This window comes from Carcharhinus amblyrhynchos, chromosome 11 (assembly GCF_965287045.1).
Source record: "Carcharhinus amblyrhynchos chromosome 11, sCarAmb.v2.hapA, whole genome shotgun sequence".
Taxonomy (NCBI): Eukaryota; Metazoa; Chordata; class Chondrichthyes; order Carcharhiniformes; family Carcharhinidae; genus Carcharhinus; species Carcharhinus amblyrhynchos.
Genome location: NC_137334.1, coordinates 40,974,658 through 40,999,489, shown reverse-complemented (window position 1 = coordinate 40,999,489; position 24,832 = coordinate 40,974,658). Strand labels below are relative to the sequence as shown.

Below are 24,832 nucleotides of genomic sequence, written 5' to 3'. Positions count from 1 at the left end.
ATCACAAAAATTTCCATGTTAATGAGTTATAAGGATGTGCTAAACCAGTAAAATTACCCTCTTGCTGTTTGGTGTCAGTTTTGCTGGCTTGCTTCCCTCAACTGCCAGAATAATTTGGACCTTTGATCCCAATGCTGGAGGTCAGACATGAACTTCCTGTTCATGTCAATGCCTGAGCCCCCTCAGCCTTATTCTCTGCACCCTCAGTTGGTATTGCATTCTGCACAACAGAATTCCAAACCATTGTTTTACTAAATTCTTACCAATGACATTCAGTTGTCCTTTTGTGGATAGTTGAGCAACTTCTGCTCGTATCTGACATGTATCATCAAGAGTTGCTTCTTTAATTTCTAATACATGCTTCTTCCCATCAGTGGAGATCAGAACTGTTCTGCTTGGGTGAATTTTGTCTTCATTCCGGTACCAGGTCACTGGGAGATTTTCATGCGAAAGCTCAAATTCAAAATGAGCTGTGTTACCTTCTTTGACTGTCTGATCTTTCAGTGGCGTAATGAACTTCAACCTCATGCCTGAAATATGAAGTAATGCATGGATCGGTTACTGTACAGTTCAAAATCGTGTAACTAATAAATCAACTGAAATTGACATTTTTATACCCTGCTATTTCCCTCCATTCCAACAGGAGCTACACTTCAAAAGTATTTCATTGAGCTTTGATACATCTAAACTATGAAGAAAGCGATGAAATAAATACAAGTTCTTTCTTTAATATAGTACTTTTTAAGTGGCCTAACTAGCCTGCCATTAGAGTAAGGGAACTCCCCAAACCCGGATCAGTCCTGGGCTTTGATCTAATATGGCAGCACTGTGGTGCAGTGGTTAGCACTACTGCCTCACAGCACCAGGGACCCGTGTTTGATTTTGGCCTTGGGTCACTATATGCATGTAGTTTGCATGTTGCATATTTTCCTCATGTCTGCATGAATTTCCTCTGGGTGCTCTAGTTCCCTTCCACAGTCCCAAGACGTGCAGGTTAGGTAGATTAGCCACGCTAAATATGCCGGGTTACAGGGGTTGGCCTGGGTAAGATGCCCTGTTGGAGGGTCAGTGCAAACTCAATGGCCTCATGTTGCACAAGAAGGATACTACGTATGTGATATTCTGAATGATGGATCTCCATCTTTAATTATACAGGTTTCTCAGTGCTTCAGAAAAACAAAAGTTAAGTCAGCTAGAGACAATGTAAAAATCATCAACAGAATATTTAAGTAAGGCTTCACAAATACATTATCACATTACCAAACCATAAGCCAAACTGAGGTCAGATCAATTAAATATTACCAACACATTAAATCAGCAAATTGTTTAACTATGAAATGTAATTAATTAAAAGGACTCACCAGTTACAGTGAGCTTTGCAGTCGATTTCTTGTCCACAATTTCAGCGCTATAATCTCCTTCGTCATCAAAGGTTGACTTATTGATAACAAGGATGTGTTTCTTTCCATCAGCAACTAAATCATACTTATCACCAGCCTTAAGAATGTCGGTACCTTTTGACCACAGAATTTTGGGAACCTCCTTGTTAAGCACACACTCAAATCGTGCCTGGTGCTTTTCAGGAACAGTCACATCTTTTAGTGGTGCCTCAAAGTCAAGTTCAATTTCTGCAAGCAAAATTACATTTTAATCAAACAAAAAACAAACTACTTTAAAATTTCTCATCTTTTTTCATCATAAATAAAACTGCGCTGACATTTTCTTTAAGGATTATTAGTTACCTTTAACTCTTAGGTAAGCAATGGATGTGGCATTGCGTGCCTTGAAGACAACTTCACCAGCTTGGTCCAGCTTGACATCGTGAAGGATCAAGAAACGTTTTGCACCTTCTGCTTTCATTTCACAGGTCTGAAATTTTTAAAAACATCATAATTTAGGTACATTTTTACAAAACAGTATTACAATCTTGAATTCCACTTTTTTAATGACAAAGATTCAAGCTTTGAAGAAAAGCTTACAGGTGATGGGCGGAGGATTTCTCCCTTGAGCTTCCACTCAACTGGAACGTCTTGAGAGATCTCAGTTTCAAAAGTGGCTGTCTCTTTCTCATACACTTCCACGCTTTGCAATTCTGAAAGTATGTCTATCTCCCGTTCTAAAATAGAACATTCAATGTCATTTTCCCATTAGAATAGCAGGCTGAAAATATCCAATCACAAGTAATACCATCAAAAGCAGACTTGAAAAGTCTACACAAGTTTTCTTGATTGTGAATTTCTGATTTGTATGATTTCCACTTGTTTTGCAAAACATATACCAGACTTGGCAACAACAATCTGCAATTAGAATTAGGAATGTAATGAAGGGTAGGGTTCCTGCGAAGTGGTGAAAGCTGAGAGGAGGATAGAGGTGTTTGGTGAGTGGAGGTAGTGCAAACAGCAGTGGATGATCCACTGAATATGAAGGTTGATGGCATAGAAGTGGTAACCATGTCAAGTTGCATCATCAGGTGCAACTGAGACAGGGAATCTTGGGAAATAGAATGCTGTCCTTATCGAAACAGGGAATGAGGCAGTATGACCAAGGTAGCTGTGAGATCCAGTGGGTTTCAGGGGGTGGCATGGTGGCACACTGGTTAACACTGCTGCCCCACAGCGCCAGGATCCCAGATTTGCCTGGCCTGGGTCACTGTCCGCGTGGAGTTTGTGTGTTCTCCCTGTGTCTGCGTGGGTTTCCTCCCGATGCTCTGGTTTCTTCCCACAGTTTGAAAGACATGCTGATTAGGTGCATTGGTCTGAACAGAGTGTGGGGATTTTCACAGTAACTTCATTGCAGTGTTAATGTAAGCTACTCTGGTGGAGGATGGAGATATTGCGAGAATATATGTCCATGGTGAAGGGAAGATGATTAGCACTAGAAAATTGGAGACTGTTAAAGTGACTGTGGGCATTGAAAGAGTCATGGATATTGCTGGAAAAGACTGGACTAGGGTAGATCGGATTTGGTTTAATTGTGTAGGTAAAGGTTGAAATTTTCCATTGGTTGTAAAATTACTTAATTTTAGAATTGGAATGTCAAAAAATTATCAGCGATTTCTATTTCATGATGATAAGCAACATAGGAAACATTTTATTAAACTAGTAACTTGACTGTAGTGTTACCTACAAGTCAGTACCTATGAAGTTCAGGATCTAGCTCAAAAGGCCACTTGTGACTAAAGCCTGCTGCTACATTCCTTTAGTCCATGTAGGAAAAGAACAGAAAATCCTGACAGAGATTTACAATGGTGACTAAACATTATGACAGTAGAGATTAAACATATGAACAAGTGGTGTGTGCCCCACCTAAAATTATTTCTAATACTGATCATCAGTGCTTGGTAGGGCAAAGGAGTGCACATTTCTCCAAGTAATAGAATACCTACCATCAACAAACAGGTTGGCTGTAGAAGCTTGTCCTTCCACCTCCACTGTGTATTCAGCCATATCTTCAGGTGTTGCATTTTTCACAGTGAGAGTAAGAATTTTGCCAACTTTCTTAATTTCAGTTTTTGCATTTGGTTCCATTGGAATCTCCTCATCTCCTTTGAACCACTTAATATTTGGTGTGTCTTTTGCAATTTCGCATTGAAAAACGGCATTTTCTTTCTGTTTGACCCGCTGGTCCCGAACAGGTTTAACAAACCACTTCCTCACAATCTCTACAATGGACAAAAATATGTAAGCTAAAACCAAATCCTCAAATCCCTTTACTGCTGCTTCAAATATATGAAGACGTACATACTAACCTTGTACATTAACTTTTCCCTCACATCTTATGTTAGCAGTCTCAACAGAATACACTCCAGCATCCTCAAAATCTGAACTTGGAATGGTAATCGAATGCTGCAGCCCAATGACGCTAATTGTGTATCTGTCAGATGTGGGTTCAAGAGGTTCACCATCCTTCTTCCAAACCACTGGTTTTTCTTTGGTCAGCTCACAGGTCAAGTACAGGGGCTGTCCTTTGAAGACAGTTACTTCCTCATCCAATGTTTTAAAGAATGCCACTGGCAATTCTAAAATGTTTTGGGAAAATATCAATTAATTTTTGATAAAAAAACCAAAGTATTCATATTATACAAAATGGCAAAAGCTTTTCATAACATCTAAAAGATCCAAATCTAGTACTTGGATTACACTGAATTGATGAATCTTGTGAAATAACATGGTAACAGTGTATATGACCTTTTGACCTTAGTAATTAGACTGAAAGTAACTATTCAGCAGGGTTCCTAAGTTGCACAACTTTAATACATTGCACAGTCTTGCTCATGGTTTATGCTGTGAAATATCTCAAACAGCAATGCTCAGTACCTTCAACAATTAGTTTTGCTGTGGATGTCTTTTCTTGTTTGCCAAGGCGACCAACACAGCAATATTCACCAGTATCTGAAAGCTGCACGTCAATAATCTGTAACTTTCTATCTTTGCCATCGGAGGTAAATTTGTATTTAGGACTTTCTCTCACAGTGCTTCCATCCTTCATCCATGATGTTAATGCTGTAGATGGGGAGATCTGGCATTCAAAGACGGCAGAAGACCCTATAGACTCAGCTTCCTCCAGCACAATATCTTTCAACTCTTTGACAAATTTCAGTGGGACCGCTTTGAGCTGGAATCCTGCAAAAGGTGGTTCCTCTGAGGGTGGCCTTCCTCCACCCGGTTTAAGTGGCTTCTTGTCTCCCTCTCCAGGCGATGGTGTCTTTTTTGCTAAAATTTAGAGTTGAACATAAATATATTCAGTTTTACTTGTTGCTTTTTTTTGCATGCTTCTGAAGATGGTTTGATGCGAACCAGACATTTAGATGCCATGTGCCATTTTCAGTTGGAAAAGAAAAGAGTGATGCAAGCAGAGCAATGTGACTGACTGACTAAGAGATCAAACTCTGTAAACTTGGTTTTCTGAGGTAAAATGGTGCATTGAAACTCATCCTTCAAAGTCTACGCATTTCATCATGCTTTCAGGTTGTAAGATTTGCATAATATACAGCCAATATAATTTCAGCACTGGCATATTTGCTATTTGCCAAGGAGCACCAATGATTCATAATCAGTCTTCAGGCAGCATAATTTTATTCAAGTAGGAACTACTCAATACAGCCAGAAACACAAGTTTTCACGCAAATAGAAAATGAAATGCATGCATTAAAGTTTTAGATTCTAGTAAGGCGATCAGGACATTGAAACATTGTGTATGTTTCTTCACTTAGCTTTCATGCTAAGTTCTCCTCCACCAACATCAGTTCTGGCCAATAATCAGGTGCAGTATACAAACTGATTACTCATGCTTGGTAAATAGGTATATTTAAACTTCAATTATTACTCTTTGGAGCTGCAAGCATATAAAGAGAGGACAGTTCATGCAAAAGTAAGCAATGCAATATTAATCTAGGGTCTGCTATCGAGTCTACGCAGCCACAATCATTTTTGTAATCGGAAGAGCATGCAAATTGATATGACAAATTAAGTTCTAAAGTAACTGAAATGTACCATAACACTTAATGGATTTCTTTTTACTAATATATGAATTAAATTTAAATAAAGTTCTGTTTAACAGCAGTATAATTCAATGATTTGTCTTAAATTGGCATGTTATGTTGGAATATTGCATGTGTTTGCAACTTAATGTTTGGTAGTGCTTGTGAAACAAATATATGTGTACAATCATGCATGGATCCTTAGTTGTGACTAAGTGCTTGATATCCCCTCTCACCTCTGAGGAAGCCTCTACCCCTGCCGGCTTCATCTGCTGGTGTCTTAGCATCTGTAGTGAGATAGTAACATAATTATCGGCATGTCAAGACTATCCTTCCAAATTATTATATGTTAAGATGCTTCTGTTATAACCTTAGGGTGGAAACAATGAGGCTCAGAAAGTGTATTGTATTTAGATGGAAAAATATATTTACATATTGATAATCTGTAATACAGGCAAAAGAAAAATCAAAAATGGCACTACCACTTGTTTAATACACTAAACAAAGGTTTACTCATGCGGCCAGAGGAGATGTAAAATGAAGAAAAAGACATAATTAGTTTTGAATGAAAAATGTGAAACCAGACTATTTGGAAGGTCTGCTGAAGCCTGTGCCTTCAATGATGTAAATGAAAAATGATTTTAATTCACCCATAGCTCTGTTAATAGCAAACGACAAAGCAAATTAAGACAATTTTTCTTTGGGAAGCATAGGACCACATGGACCAAACACAAGAAACAGACATGAATTTTAACAACCTTTTGACAGACTTTTGACAACCATGATACATCATGCACATAAACACAAGCTGCATTGCGAGGACAAACAAAGATGTTTGACAAAAGATGAACACAAACAAAAACAAAGAACACTGATCTATTTTCCAAAGCACAAGATATGAACAATCAGTTTGGTAGATGTGCAGCAGCCATCTCACCTCGTTGTTTGTAAGGCTTTGAAGGAGTCTCAACTGCACCCTCAAACTCTTCATCATCTTCATGCTCCCAGTCAACAGATGAGCCATATTCCTCCTCTTCTTCAGTTAATTCCCATTCCCAGTCTCCTTTGTCCCGTAATTCTTCTATTGACATTTCTTCTGATTCTACTTCGTAGTCATCTTCTGTTGAGATGCTTTCAGAGGGAACTTTTTTAATTTGTGTTAGTTCCAAATCTTTTTCAACAGCTGATGGAATCCCTTTGCCTGCTTTAAGGTGTGCCACATCTCTAGGGGTCAGTACTTTCTTTACTGGTATTTTCTGTGGCTTTTCTTCCATCACAAGTTCTTTTGAAGGAATCTTTTTTAGCTGTATTTGATCTTTTTCTTCTTCTGACACTGGTACTTTTCCCTTTCCAATTTTAGGAAGTGCAGTATCAGGTATATCCCTGGGTGTCAGTATTTTCTTTACTGGTATTTTCTGTGGCTTTTCTTCCACCGGAAGTTCTTTTGAAGGAATCTTTTTCAGTTGTACATGATCTTTTTCTTCTTCTGACACTGGCACTTTTCCTTTTCCAATTTTAAGATGTGCAGCATCAGGTATATCCCTGGGTGTCAGGACTTTCTTTATTGGTATTTTCTGTGGCTTTTCTTCCACTGCAGGTTCTTTTGAAGGAATTTTCTTTATCTGTGCTTGATCTTTTTCTTCTTCTGATACTGGTACTTTTCCCTTCCCAATTTTAAGATGTGCAGTATCAGGTATATCCCTGGGTGTCAGTACTTTCTTTATTGGTATTTTCTGTGGCTTTTCTTCTACTGCAGCTTCTTTTGAAGGAATCTTCTTCACCTGTGCTTGATCTCTTTCTTCTGACACTGGTACTTTTCCCTTTCTAATTTTAGGATGTGCAATATCAGATATATCCCTGGGTGTCAGTTCTTTCTTTACTGGTACTTTCTGTGGCTTTTCTTCTATTACAACTTCCTTTGAAGGAACTTTCTTCAGCTCTATGTGATCTTTCTGTTCTTCCAAAACAGGAATTTTTCCTTTTGCAATTTTAAAATGTGTTTCATCAACTTTCGCTGTAGGGATCACTGATGTCTTTTCAGGAACTTTTTTTAGTTTTTCTGATTCCTTATCTTCAAACAGAATTTCTTTCGAGGGGAATTTTTCTAACTGCACTGGTTCCTGTTCGTCAGATACTTTCCCTTTATCCATTTTAGTAGGGATAATTTGTGTTTTCTCTTTATAAGCTGCCACATCCTTTTCAGGTAATTTGTGAATCTTTTGTGGTTCTTTTGCATCAAATGCACTTCCTTTTGAGGGAATTTTTTTCAGTAAAGCTGTTTCCTGTTCTTCTTTTGAAACCAGAACTTTCCCTTTTCCAATCTTTAAAGATGTTTCATGAGGTTTTTCTTTGGAGGGTACCATTTTCTTTTCATATGTTGTCTTGGTAATATCGGCAGCCTCTTCTGCAGTAACCTCTCGTACCAATTTTGATGCAGGCTCTTCAGGAGCAGTCTTCCTGGGTATCCTATCGACTGGGTAAATTTCTATACTTTTGGGTGCCTCTTCTTCAAGAGATGGTGCAATCCTGGTCTTTTCATGAATAATTTTAGGAAGGTCAACTTTCTTGAGACTAGGGTGTTCCTTTTCCTCCGCAAGCTGAGGCGATGTCCTATCTTTTCTCAGTGCCAAATGTTTGTCTTCATCTTTCTGTTCTATAGGGCTTTGACTAGGTTCCTTCAATGGGATTATCTTCTCCTTATCCTTCTCTGTATCAGCAACTAGGGTACGCTTCACAGATATCTTTTCTCTGTCTTCTACCTTCATAGGAACTGGTTCTGTTCTGGTTAAATGCACAGTCTTTTCTATGCCTCTTTCAATTTTAGGCACTTCACCAACTGTTTCCAATATTATTTGCTTTTTTCTATCTTCTTCATCACTGGGTAGTTTCTTTGATATTATGCGTTTTTCTTTTAATGTTTCTTTTTTAGGGACTGTGTCACGCTTTTTTAGTGATATCTTTTCCGCTTCTTCCTTTTGCTTAGTGATCTTATCAGGTTTCTTCAGTGGTGTACCTGGCTCCTCCTCCATTTCTTTGGATTGTACTTTGGTACCTTTCCTTGGTAACATTTTGTATGCATCATCTTGTTCAATAGAAATTTTATCTAATTTCTTTATTGATACACCTTTTCCATAATCTTTATCTATTTTAGGAATCTCATCAACCAACTGCAATATTATTTCTCTTTCTGTTTCTTTCTCTTTTAAGATTACATCTGGTTTCTTTCGTGGTACATGTTCTTCATCTTCCACTTCCTCAGGACCTTTAATCGGTTTCCTAAGTTCTACCCCTATGTACTTGTCTTCTTCTTTAGGAGAGCTATCCACCTTTTTTAATATAATGCCCTCATCTTCATCTTTCTCTTCCTTGGGAAGCTTACTAATTTTCTTCAGTACTGAAATTTCTATATCTTCTACTTCCTTTGGAACTTTGACTGTAGGTTTTAGTTTCAAAGATGGCTTGAATTGTTCTGCAGCTATAAAGGTTTCATATATAATTTAGTGACACATCAAAAAGGACTTTTTTTGCAATTCCGTAAAAGAACAGTCTAACATTTAAACAAAACCAAACAATGTCATCATCTCCAAACTAAATTGGTGAGTTCACCAAATTAAACACATTGTAAAACATACCCATAGACAGCAAAATTTCCAAATAAACACATTAACAGAAGGGATCACAAGAGACAAGATACATGAATTGTAACTTTTTAAATAGACTGAAGACAATTTGATACAACCAATACACAACATTTAGAAATCTGTGCAATTAAATTCTGCATAACTTTACCATTTAACATTCAGGAAAAAAAATACTAAACTGTATATCAACATATTATGTAGTAAGGTATTTTAAAATTTGCCATTGTAAATTAAGGTTCAAGCTTTTGATAAATTGTACCTTTAAGGGGTTTCTTGACTGGTCCTGGAGCAGAAATAGGAAGTGTTGTAGCAGGTACCTCTTCAGTTTCAGGCACTTTAAAAACAATTCAAAGATTTTATTACCATTAAAGTCAACTCTTGAAAAGCATAATTACATGGAATATTATCCCAAATTATTCCCTGGTTCAACAGCTAGAGTGCATCAAACTATTAGAGTTCAGCATCAGTCTAATTTTGACAAGCATTTGTTTCCCAACTTTCCACTTGATGCTGAATTTTGCCAGTTTACCCAGGTCAGAGGGATGAAAAACTTGGGAAGTACACTTTTCCTTAGGGTTTAAGCATGCCACATGATTGGTCAATTGTGCAATGGTCTTGATAGAGTCCTTGGACAGTTAAAATTCTTGTTTATTCTTTGCTGTCGTGGAGGAAATATTACTCACATTAAAATTGCGTAACCTGCTAACTATTGTTCATGACAAACAAACCAAAATAAGTAATTGGATAGGTTGGGGGTTTGAACTTCATTTTTCATAGTCGTATCTTGTATGTGGCCAGAAAATTTTTCTTTCAGTACAAATGCTCCTTTACTAATTAGATTGTAAGAACAAGGCCTGAGTGACAGAATTAAAATGAAGAACAGTTGAAAGCAAGCATAGACAATTAAGCAATGAAATAATGAACCACAAGAAAGATGAAATGCAGATGAAGAGATGTAATGGAAGTGAAAGACATTGAAATGTTGAAAGTTTCATGGATTTTGCACCAATGACACAAGCCAATGAGTGACATTGATTTGTATACCTTCTACTGGTTCCAAATCTTGCTTCACTGGAGCAGTGACTAGAACATCACCTTTAGGTTCAATCTTCTCAGTAATTGGAGCCACTTCAAAAAATATTTTGTTTAAATATTTAGTGAATGTATACAAAATTTCTATTATTATCAAAAACAGGCAACTGAACATGTGAGATACTTAAGAAACAGTAAACATATTTCTTTAACTTCATTCAAAAAATGTTAAACAAATAACCTTTGAGTGCTAGTTACTCCATGGAATTTTTTCATTTGTACTCAGAAAGTCAATACTGTACCATGTGAAATGATCTCAGAGCGGGTAGACGATTCCTAATACTTCTTTACGTTACACTGCACAGTTTTAGTTGATTAGTCTCCAATTTTGGCTCTTGGAAGTCAGGGTTTAAATTCTCTAAGCTCAGATAATGGGAGGATGTCCCTACTGGAAGAGACTGTTTGCTTCATCTGGCAAATATTAAACTGTTACTTATGTGAATTTTTAGTTAGCTAGTTAGGCAAAGTTTAGGTTTGCTGGGGAATTTGTAAAAATGACTGAACTCACAAACTCTTTCACTACTCAATAACTATTACAATACGGTATTAAAATTAAAAGACAGGAAATAATAGAGCCAGTGTAACTAGAGAACATCTGAAATATAGGTGTCAATATTGTAGACAGCAGTACTGTGAGTAAACAGAGGGCCCACAGAGAATATAAATAAAATTTTAAAAATCACAGACATTTCCATTGGTTATGAGATGTTGCAGCTGATTAAAGTATAATCCTCTAATAAATAGTTCTATACCTTTCTCTGAAATAAATTTCTTTTTTTCTGGAAGTGTTGCTTCAACAATTTCTTCATGTAAAGTCTTCTCACCAGCCTCAATAATTTTCTTGGGTAAAATAATCTCCTCAAGCTGAGCAGTGTCCTCAGGTAAACCCATATAGAACTCAACACTTTGTTCGTATGAAGTCACCTTGTCAGGTTCAACAATTTCTTTATCTAAAATCTCCTCATCTGCCTCAACAATTTCCTCAGGTAAAATCCTATCAGCATCCTGCACAGTTTCTTCAGATATCATCTCATCGTACTCAGCACTTTCCTCATATAATATCTCATCATGCTCAATTTCCTCAGGTAAAATTGTCTCATCAGTTTGAATTGTTTCTTCAGGTAAGATCATCTCATCGTGCTCAATAATTTTCTCATACGGAACAGTCTTGTCAACTTCAATAGTCTCTTCATGTAAAATCTTCTTGAAAGCTTCAGAGGTTGAAGAAAAAGTTTTAGAATTTTAGATAAAGGTCAAAAACATATAAGTTTAAGTTTAAAAAGAGTGTAGAATAAGATGAATAAGATGACACAAATATTAACACATAAAATACAAAAACACTACTACAAAGACTGGTACAAAAATCAGAATGTAAAGATAAAACCACACAAGATTATCACCAGAACAAACCACATAAAACAATGAAAAAACAAAAAACAGAGATGACATTATTTGTTATTGGAAAAAGCCCGTGGAACATTAAAGTTACCATTAGTAACATATATGAGAAAACCATACAGGTGAAAGTACTCTCACTTCTGTACCTTTTACTGAAGCTATTTCCTTGCTTTCTGTAAGTGTGATTGGAGTAACTTTTTCAGGCACAAGTTTCTTGGCAATCTCAGGCACTTTAAAGACATTATTAAAACTGTTGTAAGCCACATTAAAGATTTTTTTCTTGAAGAGCAAAACAAGAACCTACAGTTTTTGATAATGATAAAAGCAATTTTCATGTAACAAAACAACAATAGAAAAACAAGCCATTCAGCTGCTATTTATGTCTCAGCCACTTCCCACTCTATTTCATCTAATTCCACCTGCATAAATTTCTATATCTTTCTTCTTCAGGTACTTAACTTGCTGCCCTTTTCAATATCTTATGCTATTGATCTATTCCATGTGGTGGCAAATTCCACATTCTAATCATTCTATGAATAAAGACATTTCTCCTAAATTCCCCATTGGATTTATTAATGACTATGTCTTATTTGTTTCCTTTGGTTTTTGACTCTCCCATAAGTGAAAAATGTTTCACTTTATTTACCCCATCAATTCACTTCATAATTATAAAATCCTCCATCAGGTCATCGCTCGACTTTCTGTTTTCTAGGGAAAAGAGTCTGACCAGTTCAGTTTTTTTTTATATATATGACCTCTCAGTTCTGGTATCATGCTTGGTATTTTATTTTCATTTTGTATTCTTTAGTAATTTGGAGACTAGAACTGTGCACAGTACTCCATGGGTATTTGAGCAAAGTTCAATGCAAGTTTAGCATAAATGTTTTTCAATTCAATTCCTTCAGAAAAGGAATTGTTTGTATTTTTATGGCTTCAGGCACTGTTCCCAACTAACTAATAATTATTTTCTTATTGCTACATACAAATTTTTAATAGCTACAGGCAGATTATCTAGGCCAGTAATTAATATAAAATAAAAGCAAAATACAGTGGGTGTTAGAAATCCGAAATAAAACAAAATACAGGAAAAACTCAGCAGGTCTGGCAGCACATATGGAGAGAGAAACAGGGTGGAACTTTTCCTTCTGGGTTGGCCACAAATTAATTGATCAACGTCAAGGAGTAGGCAACCCAACTGGCAGGGCCAGACAGGTTAGATCAATTTGAGATGGAGAGACTGGCTTGCAGCCTCCATTGGATAATGATCAATATGTGTTATAAAAAGCTCAGGGTCAAGAGTGCTTCCAGGTTGGAGGTAGCTCATGCAGTCACCCATTTTCACCTCTTTCACTTACAGGTGTCAGAAAGAGGGCAATGCCCAAAAAGTGACAAAGCCATCCAAGACAACAGAGCCAAGTGATCAGCAGGCTGCTGCCACCCCTGCTGCAGATGTTGAGGGAGTAAATAGAAGTATTGGGGAAAGAATAATTAAGAAGTTCAGAGTTCACAAGTGTTGCACAGGTGACTGTGATGTTACGCTCAGTGTACTTTTTAAAAATTTAGTTTACTTGCATTTTAATCATGGCTGACATGGTTTGAGAGTGATAGTCCTCAAACTTGAGAGTGAAATACCCAACATTTTCCAGAATCAAGCAGGGAGACAAAAAAGTTTTTGCCAGGATCCTTGTGAGTCATATGTAAGAAGTCTCCCATTCATACTGAGCTTTTTACCTTCACACTCTTATCTGCGTTGAGGCCCTAGCATTGTAAGCACTATGTACTGGGGTTCACCTTCAGTTGTCCAGTTGAGCTGACCAGTAGCTCCGCTCTACCCTGACCTGACAACCCTCATGCAGCATCATGAGGTCTCCGCCACGAGGCTCTGAATAATAGTTGGCAGCCATGATTGTCGATGGCTTCAAAGTTGAGTCTAATACCTTTTCTCCTTCCCTCATCACCCATATCTTTCCTCCCATTGCAACTGACTTTCCAGGATTCACTTTTGATCACCCCATGGTCATCCCTCCCCTATTGACTTCCAGTCTGTATAGGTCAATGTAAAAGTTCTCTACCTTCTTGAAAATCCCCTCTGTTATGAGTGACATAAGAAATAGGAAATAGGAGCAGGAGTAGGCCATCTAGCCCTTCGAGCCTGCCCCGCCATTCAATGAGATCATGGCTGATCTGTCGTGGATCAGTTCCACTTTCCCACCCTCTCCCCATAACCCTTAATCCCCTCTCTTATCAAAAACCCATCAACCCGCGTCTTAAAAATATTTAGCGAGGCAGCCTCCACCACTTCAACGGGCAGAGAATTCCAGAGATTCACCACCCTTTGAGTGAAGAAGTTCCTCCTCAACTCCGTTCTAAACCGCCCCCCCTTTATCCTGAGGCTGTGCCCCCTAGTCCTACTGTCTTTTTTGAGCAGGAAGAGTCTCTCCACCTCTATCCTATCCATCCCATTCATCATCTTATACGTCTCAATGAGATCTCCCCTCATTCTTCTAAACTCTAATGAGTACAAGCCTAGTTTATTCAGCCTCTCCTCATAGCTCAACCCCCTCAACTCCGGTATCAGCCTAGTAAACCTCCTCTGCACTCCCTCCAAGGCCAAAATATCTTTGCGCAGGTGCGGCGCCCAAAACTGCACACAGTACTCCAGCTGCGGCCTCACCAATACCCTATACAGCTGCAGCAAGACCTCCCTACTTTTATATTCAATCCCCCTCGCTATGAAGGCCAGCATCCCATTCGCCTTCCTGACCACCTGCTGCACCTGCAAGCTGGGTTTTTGCGACTCATGCACAAGGACCCCGAGGTCCCTCTGCACCGTCGCCTGCTGCAGTTTTTCGCCCCGTAAGTAATAGTCCTTCCTACCATTCTTCCTACCAAAGTGGACCACCTCACACTTGCCAACATTAAATTCCATTTGCCATTTCCTGGCCCATTCGCCCAGCCTATCTAGATCCTTCTGCAGACTCTCCACACCCTCCGCACAATTTGCCGTTCCCCCAATCTTGGTGTCATCAGCAAATTTCGACACCCTACACTCGGTTCCCTCCTCCAGATCATCTATATAAATGGTAAAAAGCTGAGGCCCCAGCACCGATCCCTGGGGCACTCCACTAGTCACCATCCGCCAATCCGAATAGCACCCGTTGACCCCCACTCTCTGCCTCCTATTTGACAACCAATCCTCTATCCACGTTAACACCCTACCCCCAACTCCATGTCCCTCGACCTTCTGCAATAACCTCTTGTGAGGTACTTTGTCAAACGCCTTCTGAAAATCTAGAAAGACCACATCCACCGGCTCTCCTCTATCCACTGCCCTAGACACATCCTCATAGAACTCCAGTAAATTTGTCAGACACGACTTCCCTTTAATGAAACCGTGCTGCGTCTGCTCTATCAAGCAATTCCCTTCAAGATGCCTTGCAATTTCCTCCTTAATGACAGATTCTAACATTTTACCTACCACAGACGTTAAACTAACCGGCCTATAATTCCCCGCCTTTTGCCTGGCACCCTTCTTAAACAACGGCGTAACATTAGCCGTTTTCCAATCATCCGGCACTTCCCCGGAATCCAGCAACGTCTGGAAAATAACCACCAAGGCATCCACTATCACCTCCGCCATTTCTTTCAGAACCCTCGGATGCATTCCATCCGGTCCTGGGGACTTGTCCACAATCAGCCCCTCCAGTCTGTCGAGCACCGCCTCTCTAGTAACAGTAACGTCATCGAGACCCTTCAGTCCTACCACCTTTCCATCGCTAACACCCGGCAAATTATTCACGTCCTCCTCCGTGAAGACAGAAACAAAAAAGTTATTCAATACCTTAGCCATATCCCCATCCCCTACCACTAGGTCCCCTTTCTCATCCTCTAATGCCCTCATGCCCCCTTATCTTCCCCTAATCCTCTCATGCCCCCTTATCTTGCCAACCCCAAAATCCGCATCACTTTCCCCATTCCTTCCAACAATCCTCAGCACCCCTTCATTCCATTTCACCGCATCCTTATCCTATTGGCTTCTAGTGCCCCTTTAAATGTCATCATTCCATCTTATCATTGATACCCTCATGTGCCCTCCAGGAATTCTCCATTGACTCTACTGACCTCTCCCTTTAAAACCTTCTCTTTCTTCTCGCCCAAGTCCATTCACACCTCTACACCACCTCCCTGCCCTTTCATATATGCACAACATGCTCCCCCACCTGCACTCCAGCAGGACCTTTCCCACTCTCCTGTTCCATACCAGCTCACCCATTCCAGAACCGTTGCAGAATCTCTCCTTTTCCCCTAATACCTGCCACCACTCCACCACTTCACTCCTTTCCTCCCTGTCTAATGTCTCCCATTCTTAGCACAGACCAGTACCTCCTGCAGCCTTTCACCTGCAGCTTGTAGATCCAAATCCTGGGAGGAGTTGCTTCACCGAGAACAACCACTTCCTGGAAGCTGCTATATGGAGAAGATTCACATGGTTGATATTCCCCACCCCTTCCACTGCTGCACCTGGTGTTCTGGGGTCTGGTTGCTAGAGGCCTTTGTCTCCTCTTCAGGTCACAGCGAGCTGCCCCAGACTGCCTTCAGGTAAATGCTGACATGTACACCATGTTGGTCCAGATGTGTTCTGTATATCGGCGAGATTTCCCATTGGCAGCACCACAGATCAGGCAGGGAGAGCAATTCCAATTGTGGCTTCATCTGGATTCCATTAGCGCAATGCAAATCAGTTTTACGCCAATTTCTGGTGGAAATTTTAACCCACCATGACGTGCAGAAGATCCCACCATCATTTTACACTGGTGGGAAACTGCCACTGCACTGTTTCCCTCGCCTGCTGTTAGAGGGCCAGAAAATTCAGCCCAGAGTTAATGTTTAGAATCCATAACAGCGAATTATTACTTCTACATCTCTCTTCACAGATGCTGTCAGACCTGCTGAGATTTTCAAGTATTTTCTCGAACAACCAAGTGTCCAAAAATAAAATTGCAATGAAGCGACTGTCTCTTGTTAAAAAAATATATTTAACATAGATTCAGGCTGATTTTACTTTCAGTTGAGTTTCAAATACACATCTTCTCCACTCAACACATTCAACTACTCCAAAGTTCTCTTTACGGACTTTCCTTTCTCCACCCTCTACTGCTGCTAATTGTACAAAACTATGCTGCAAATATCCTGCTCATACAAATTCTCACTTATCCAGTACATATGTCCCTATGTTTACATTCTTTTCCAATTGCAAAGTGTTTAATTTAAAATCCAATTGGGAAAATGTCTTTAGAATTTCTCCTGCTCTGTACATCTTGAAGTTTCAGCTGAATGCCTGTCACTGTAATGGCAGCTGATGAAAAAATACTCTAAGGAGATACAACTCTCACATGTTTGTCTCCAAAGCTCATCATGATCTCAATCCCATCTCTCTAATCCCTTTCAGCTCTCTACTCTCCCCACCTTAGTGCCCAATTCCTCTGATTATAGAATTTTTTTTACATCCATTTCTCCCCTGACCCAGCCAGTTCCTGAATGTTCAGCCACTCAAATCCTATTGTCTGGAATTCCCTCCTCTTACATTCTATCTCTTCTCATGAAAACTGTCTGAGAATCCCATCACTTCAACCAACTTGTCATTTGTTTGCTTCCACTCCTCCTTCTTTTCCGGTTATTTTCCTGATTCCTATTTGAAATGTGGCTTGGGACATTTCAGAACTTTAAAGATGTCTTGCAGGTGCTTGTTATGGCTCAAAATTATACATTCAAGTTAATTTAGTGAATATTACAGACACTTACAACACATCAAAATATTCTCCAAAACACAACTGTACAATAACATAACAACAGACAGATCAAGACATAAAATACACAACAACAGGGATCAAAGATATTTAGGTAGAAGAACCAGCATGGCACTGGAACACAAAAAGAATTAAGAGGACAGCAATCCACAGACATAAAGATTTTGATATACCTTTAGGAGAAGAAATTTTTTCTCTTGCTTCAATACGAACTTCTATAATTTCTTCGCTTATATGACTTTTCATAACCTCAGGGACTTTAATAATAATAGATACTTTAGATGGTAAATAAGTTGCTAATACAGAATATTAAAGATAAACAGTATTGGCAGTTAAAGCCAATTCTTGTTTGACATGATGCTTGTGAATATAGAATCATAGAATCCATACAGTGCAGAAGGAGGCCATTCAGCTCACCGACCCTGCACCAACAACAATTATGCCCTATCCACGCAATCCCATTCATTTATTCTGCCAATCCTTCTGACACTAAGGGTCAATTTAGCATGGCCAATCAACCTAACCAGCACATGTTTGGAGTGAACAGAATGTCATCAGTCAATAAATTTCACTTCTAGGTCTTGTTTAAATGCAATTTGCCAGCCTCCAGGCTGATCCAGCTAGCTAGCTGGCTGGCACAGGTGGCAGTTTGTGTGACAGGAGGCCATCAATGAGGATAGTGCACAGCACTGGGGAAGGTTGATCAGGAGACAGTTGGGGAATGGGGAAAGCATACTGACTGGGGCAAAGTTTGGGGCAAGATGTAGGGTTTTCTTGTGAGGCCCAGAGGAGCAACTGCATGTCAGGGCAAGGTCTGCAAGTTAAAGCCAGAGGCCAATGCCAATCTGGCTGACAAACCTTAGGTTAAAATGCATTTCTGCATAATGCTGTGGCACCCTAGGAATAAGTTGGTTTCCTTATTTTTAACTGACCCCCCTCATCCAGTTTCTGCCAAGGGGATGGTCAGAAAATCCCCAAGGTATTAATTAACACTATTCACATGTTGGATGACTTTAAATAGCACAATCTGCTATTTGGAATGTACTTAAGTTTCATGCTGCCAAGCAGAACAATGCAGAATATGTGCAAACAGCCATGCTATCTCTCGGCTGCACTTCAATCCAATCAGAATATGCAAGGTGCTGGATGCTATGGTATTCATCTGAGACTTTAGACATATATTCACATGTATGTTGTCAAAAGGATTCTTCAAAGCAACTAGATACATTAATTGTAATTAATTATAATTATTTCCCCTGGCAGCTACTGTATAGTTTGTGATAAGTGTGAAAGGGCTTTATAAATAATGGTTCATGTGTATAGATCTGTGTAGGTGGTGGAACATATTGAAAGAATAGTTAGTGCAGCATTAGGATTAGGGACTTCATAAATAGAGATACTGAATACAAAAGCAAGGAAATATGAAGAATTACGTGGTTAGGCCACAACTAGAGAATTGTGTTAAATTCTGGTCACCACTCTTTAAGATGGTTGTGAAGGACCCTTGAAAAGGTATAAAGATGATTACCAGAAAGGTTCTAATTTAAAAAGATTAGATTGGAGAAGCTGGGGTTATTCTAGGAGCAATAAGCTTGAGGGAAGATCTGATTGTGGTGTATAAGATTATGACTGGTTTAAGTAAAGTAGATAAAGAAAAGCTGTCCCCATTAGTTGATGGTACAAGGACTAGGGGAGGCAGATTTAAGGTTTGGTGTAAGAGACAAAGGGGGGATATGAGGAAGAACATGTTTATGCAGCAAGTGGTAATGACATGAAGCTCACTACCTATGAGGGTGGCAGTCGTGGAGATGATGAATGATTTCAAAAGATATTTGGATAGAGGGAAGTAACCTCAGAGTTACATGGATAAAGTGGAAGATAGGACTGACTGGATTGCTCTACAGCAAGCCAGCATGGACACAATGGCCCCCTTTGGTGTTACAATGCCTCTATGACTCTAAAACAGAACAAACATTTCAAGACTACACACTGAGACATAACTGAATTACATTACTGACATTGAAACAAAGGACACCACTGTGACGCAAGAAAAATTCTGATGAACCAGCTAAGCACTGGTAACATTTAGTTAAAAAAAAGGAATGCTCACACTAGCACACTTTTTCAAATACCATCATTCATAGGCTGGTTTGTACCTTTGCTATCTTTTTCTGAAGTGGGTAAGACTTTTCTTGAAACAGTGATGGGTACACGTTTTTCTCTCTTGTCAACTTGAAGCACTTCAAATATTATTTTTAAGACAAATTAAGTATTTGTTAAGATAGAGATAACATAAGTACAGTGACACAAAACACAGAAAACAGAATAAAGGAATAAACATAAAATTATGTTGTTTACTATCATTTACAATACAGCTTTTTTTTCATATACAATTGGAAGGTTGAAGGGAATGCTATAATTTCTTAAACTTACAAGGCATTTTACTTGGAAAAATAATCAAACTACCGTAGGTGTCTTTTATGTTTTAATACAATTTAGAAAATCTGACAATCAAAGTTGAACGATATAGCCAATTAGACGTAGATTCAAATTGAGTCCCAGACTGAATTAGTGAAAAACTGCTGTTTGTATGCAGGTTCTACAGCTACATTCCTTGGTGAGCGCCAGCCCACAGCACAGAACTCTGCTTAGTGAAATGAAATTGGCAATTTAACTTTGAGCCAACAAAATAATTCAGAGAAGTTTAAAAAAGAAGTGTGGCAGAGTGCTTTCTTTTAAGCTTGATCCCTAAGGGGCATTGTTGGTGGGATTCTATCTGAGTGCTTGATGCTAATTATGAGTGTTTGAAATGGACAATATTCCATTTCATTGCACAAACATTTCTCCCCTCAAACCACCTTTAAAACTGTCATAAGAAGAAATTTGAGGATAAAATTATTACATTTATTCCTATTTTCCATGTAATCAACATAAGGCATTGTTTATATTTTCCATTTACTAGATAATTACAATATAAATTCTGCTTGCATGTTTTGAGATCTACAATGTGAACAGTGTATGTTTTAACAGAAGACATGGCAAGACTTTGAAAAGTAATGAAAAGGGAATGACAATTGAAAGACATCACATACCAATGAACATTTCCCCAACAAAAGAAAATCGTTTCAAAGAAAATGACAGAAATATCCAAAAGTAAAAACAAAGAAAATTTGAAGAATAAAGAAATATTTCTTCTGAGAGGTGCCTATATAAAACATGGAAGAGAATTTAATTTTGGCAGGGTCACAAAATGAAATTGAGTGCTGAAGTAATGGATGTCCAATCCATTAACACCCATAATGTACCCCTGCCAAAGATGCATTTCCCCCCACTCTATTAAATCTTTGTTTTTACCTTCTTCTGGTGCAGGAATCTCAACTTTTTCCGGAACAGTTGCCGGTTCCGCTTCAGCAACTGGCTTCTTGGGAATCTCAGGCACTTTTAAAAACAATTATTTTTAAAATAAGTACCAAAGAACATTTATACAAAAAGAAACTCACATTTGACACACACACAACACAGTTAATATGAAATAATACTGATACTATAATTAGTAAAGATGCAAGTAATGAATCTGGGTCAGTCTCAATGCCGTCCAATCTGAATAATTTTCATAAGTTCTTCAATGTCAGTCATCCTTTCAATGAGCTGATGCAATAATTCTGGCATATATTTTCCTCTCTGGGGACTTGAAGTTAGATTCTCAACTGTCCAAGTGAGGTGTAGCAGCAATAACAATTAAGACATCATATTGTATATTAATCCTTTAATAGGAACAAAGATTTTGCCTCGTACAAGCATTTCTAGTGTGAAAAACAACAAAAAGTAATGTACCTTTTTCAGGAACCCCCTCCTTCTTAGGTTTCAATGGCTCAGGAGTAGGCTTCTTGGGAACTTGCGGCACTTTAATAAACAGTACAATATTAAGTTGGTTATGGTACAATGCTTTCATCATTAATACACCTAAACAACAAATTAAAATAACACTACCTGGCAGAGAAATTTAACGCAAAATGGTACTGTCTATTCTCATGTACACATATTGCAGGAGAAATTGTTTAAAATAAAATGGATGGATCATCTGGCATTGACCTAAGCAAGAATAATGATAAAGACACATCCAGCCAAACTGACACTGCAAATTTGTCCTTGCTAACATCTGGGAATTTGTGCCAAAATTGCGAGAGCTATCTACAGATTAATCAAGCAACAGTCTGACATAATAATCACACTCACCAAATTATATCTTTCAGTTAATGTTCCAGAATCCAGCATCACCATCTCTGGCTACGTACAGTCCCTTCAGCAGGTCAGCCTCATCAGACATGTTGGTGCAGTGGTGTACAATGGGGAGGGAGCTACACTGGGAATCCTCAACATTGACTCCACATCCTATGAAGTTTCATGTTATCAGGCCAAACATAGTCAAGGAACTTCTTGTTGATTACCACCAACCAACTTCTCTCAGCTGATGGAGTAGTACTCTTTCATAAACCATTTCAAAGAAGTACAAAGGGTAGCAAGAACACGGGTTGAATTCTAGGAGGGAGCTTTCAGTGTCTATCTTCAATAGTGGTTCAGGAGCATCATTATTGACTGAATGTATTCAACAGCAAACAGTAATTCTGGTGGAATCCTCCCATTTTGCGACTCAGTGAGGTGGTGAGTGGTTCTGGCAGTGATTGTCCCACCGGCCAGAATACTGGGATCCCAGCCCAAGATTCAGTACTTGGAATGTCATTAATTTTGTGCAGGGAAGTTCACCTCCAAATCTCCTAGTGTGCAGGCAGCTGATTCATCTGTCTGCCCTCACCTGGCTGTTTTGAAGGTCCTGGTGCCATATTTAAATCCCAGTCAAGCTCACTCATATCACTCCCTCCAGGCCACCTGTCTTCACCAAACCATGCAGGATGTCAGCAACCTGGAGGAAAAAGGCTAACAAACTCAACTGTTCCTTGATTCAATCACCATTCCCTGCCTGCCTGCCCGCCCCCACCACGCCTCCACCTTCCTGGAGTCCATCACCTGCGAGGCATCCATGTTGCACTGGGACCTCTCCCCGCCACATGTGGAGTCTTTACGCATTCCCATCCAGTAAACAATGTGGTATCCTCTTGACGCCATTGCTTGTGAGTTTTTCACGCAGCCTTGTTGGGGTCTGTCCTCTCTCCCCTTGGTCTTCCCTCTGCCTTCCAATGTTCATCTTCTTCATCCACCTTCTTGGTACAAGTCATCATGAGCCCACTCCATTCCCACACCCCTTGTACTACCCTCCTGCCACATTGCCCTCCTTGTCTTCAATACATCACAACCCCACATCCTCACCTCATACTCCACCCCCACTTGTACTTTGAACCTTTGTTGTGGTGGCCGCATGTGTCCAGCAGCATAGTGCTATCCAGATAGACACTGCTGGGTGTCACCAGGGGGAAGGAGACTCCTGTACTCCTCATGCCCAGACACAGTACTGATCCAACATGATGACAAAGGAAAGTCAATGGGTCCAGCAGTACAGTGCTGTCCATGAGAACCAGCCTCAGCTTGGAGATGAAGACAGGAACCAGTCTGTCCTGCCAGAGTGGTGTGCAATGCTTCAGGAGCAGCACACCACTGTGGTTGCATTCGCCCTGAACTCTTTGGTGAGCTGAGGACTGACTTACGCATGTCACTCATTAGCAATCAGGTTTTAGACTGACGTAAATTCCCATTGAAAGGCCTGATGGGATGTCAATGGGCAGTAGTTTTAGTGAGCAATCATGAGATGTAAATGAATGTAAATGGTGTTTGTGCCACCTACCAGCGATCTGCCATTAATCTGCCTTTGGGAGAATTTTATGCTGGCTGGTTTCCAACTTTTAGGTTCCCAACAGATTCACCATGCTCGTCCACCACCAAATCAGCCATGGCCAACTGCTGTACATCGTGCCTGCCCTCTCCAAAGCCTGGTCATGGTCTGAACGTAGATGCCTGTGGAAGATACCTGCAGCACGGCCAACCTCGCCAGAGACCAGGACACTGTGGTGAACGATGTGCCTCTGGCTGTCATGGGGTGTGATGGTGCATATCGGGCTCTGGCCCCTCACCCACGCCAGCACGCAATGCCTTCAAGCGTTCCCTTTACCCTGAAACCCATTTTTTGCTTGATTATCGCTCAAGGGCAAGTGTCTCTGGGCACTCGCCATGGGAGAATTCCACCCTTCATGGCCCACCATAGCCCTCATTTCCTAACTGTCATCAAGCCAGGAGGATCAAGATTGGTTCAATGAGGAATGCAGAAAGGCAGCCCAGAGCAGCATCAAACATAGCTAAAAATGCGGTGCCAATGCTGTGAAGTTTCAACAGGACTATATCCATGCTAACGTGGAAGGAGCTCATGATAGGCAGTTAAACAATTCCCCAACCAATGGATCAGATCAAAAGTTCTGCTGTGCTGCCATATTCAGTCATGGCGGTCGTGGACATTAAAACATCAAATAGGAGGAGGAGAAACATTCCCATCCTCAACAATGGCAGAGTTCAGCACTTTGGGGTAGAAGCCAAGTCTGGAACATTTGCAACAACCTTCAGCCAGAAGTATCACATGGATTATCTATCTTAGCCTTCTCCTGGAAGTCTCAGCAGCACAGATGCCAATCTTCAGTCAATTTGATTAATTCCACATAATATCAAGAAACAAGTTGAGCCACTTGATACAGGCCTTAACAACATCCCGGTTTTAGCAGTGAAGTTTTTTTGTTTCAGATCTATCTATAACTCTACCCAAGCTGTTCTAGTAAAGCTAGAACCTGGGCATCTACAAAGAACAAAGAAGACATAGAACAACCCAGCACGGAAAACAGGCCCTTCAGCCCAACGAGCCCGTGCCGCCATTTCAACAAAGCATTTTCCTACACCTACCCTGCCCCATGTCTACTGGACAATGTACAAAATTTCTGGGTATGCCGTATCACAAATAGCAGGAAAAATTCAATAAGCCAATTACACTCACAGTCCTCCTCACAACAGTCTACTCTCAGTCATTTGCAAAGTGCTGTCAAGTGTCAAGCAACATTCACTCAACAATAACTTGCTTATTGATGCTCAGTTTGAGTTCTGCGAGTCACTTGGCTCCAAACTTCGTTTCAGCTCTCGTCCAAACATAGTCAAAAATATTGATTTCAAGATGTGGTCAGAGCGAGTGCTCTTGACCTCAAGGCTACATTTGATAGTGTGTGGCATCAAGGAGCCCTTGCAAGTTTGAAGTCAATGGGAATCAGGGAAGAGCTTGCTATGGGTTGGAATATAACTAGCACAAATGAAGATAGTTGTAGTTGCTGGAGATGGTAGTAACAATACATCTAACTATATTAAAGCACGAAACAAAAACAAAATATTAATATTTAAACAGCATCAAGTTATCTGCTTCACACAAATAT

At 39.7% G+C, this 24,832-nt stretch overlaps 1 protein-coding gene across 1 annotated transcript in view; it reads right to left on the bottom strand.

Annotated features, from left to right (window-relative positions):
* ttn.2 (titin, tandem duplicate 2) overlaps positions 1-24,832 on the bottom strand; it is a 324,032-nt gene that overhangs the window by 121,438 nt on the left and 177,762 nt on the right. The window contains exons 145-160 of the mRNA XM_080198903.1: positions 21,252-21,320; positions 20,772-20,855; positions 19,574-19,657; positions 11,757-11,840; positions 10,965-11,423; positions 10,165-10,248; positions 9,380-9,454; positions 6,417-8,954; positions 5,716-5,766; positions 4,317-4,712; positions 3,749-4,018; positions 3,386-3,661; positions 1,980-2,116; positions 1,743-1,869; positions 1,362-1,628; positions 264-530 (exon numbers count right to left, since the gene is read on the bottom strand). Coding sequence (XP_080055029.1) covers positions 264-530; positions 1,362-1,628; positions 1,743-1,869; positions 1,980-2,116; positions 3,386-3,661; positions 3,749-4,018; positions 4,317-4,712; positions 5,716-5,766; positions 6,417-8,954; positions 9,380-9,454; positions 10,165-10,248; positions 10,965-11,423; positions 11,757-11,840; positions 19,574-19,657; positions 20,772-20,855; positions 21,252-21,320 — 5,268 coding nt within the window. The remainder of the gene's footprint in view (positions 1-263; positions 531-1,361; positions 1,629-1,742; positions 1,870-1,979; positions 2,117-3,385; positions 3,662-3,748; positions 4,019-4,316; positions 4,713-5,715; positions 5,767-6,416; positions 8,955-9,379; positions 9,455-10,164; positions 10,249-10,964; positions 11,424-11,756; positions 11,841-19,573; positions 19,658-20,771; positions 20,856-21,251; positions 21,321-24,832) is intronic.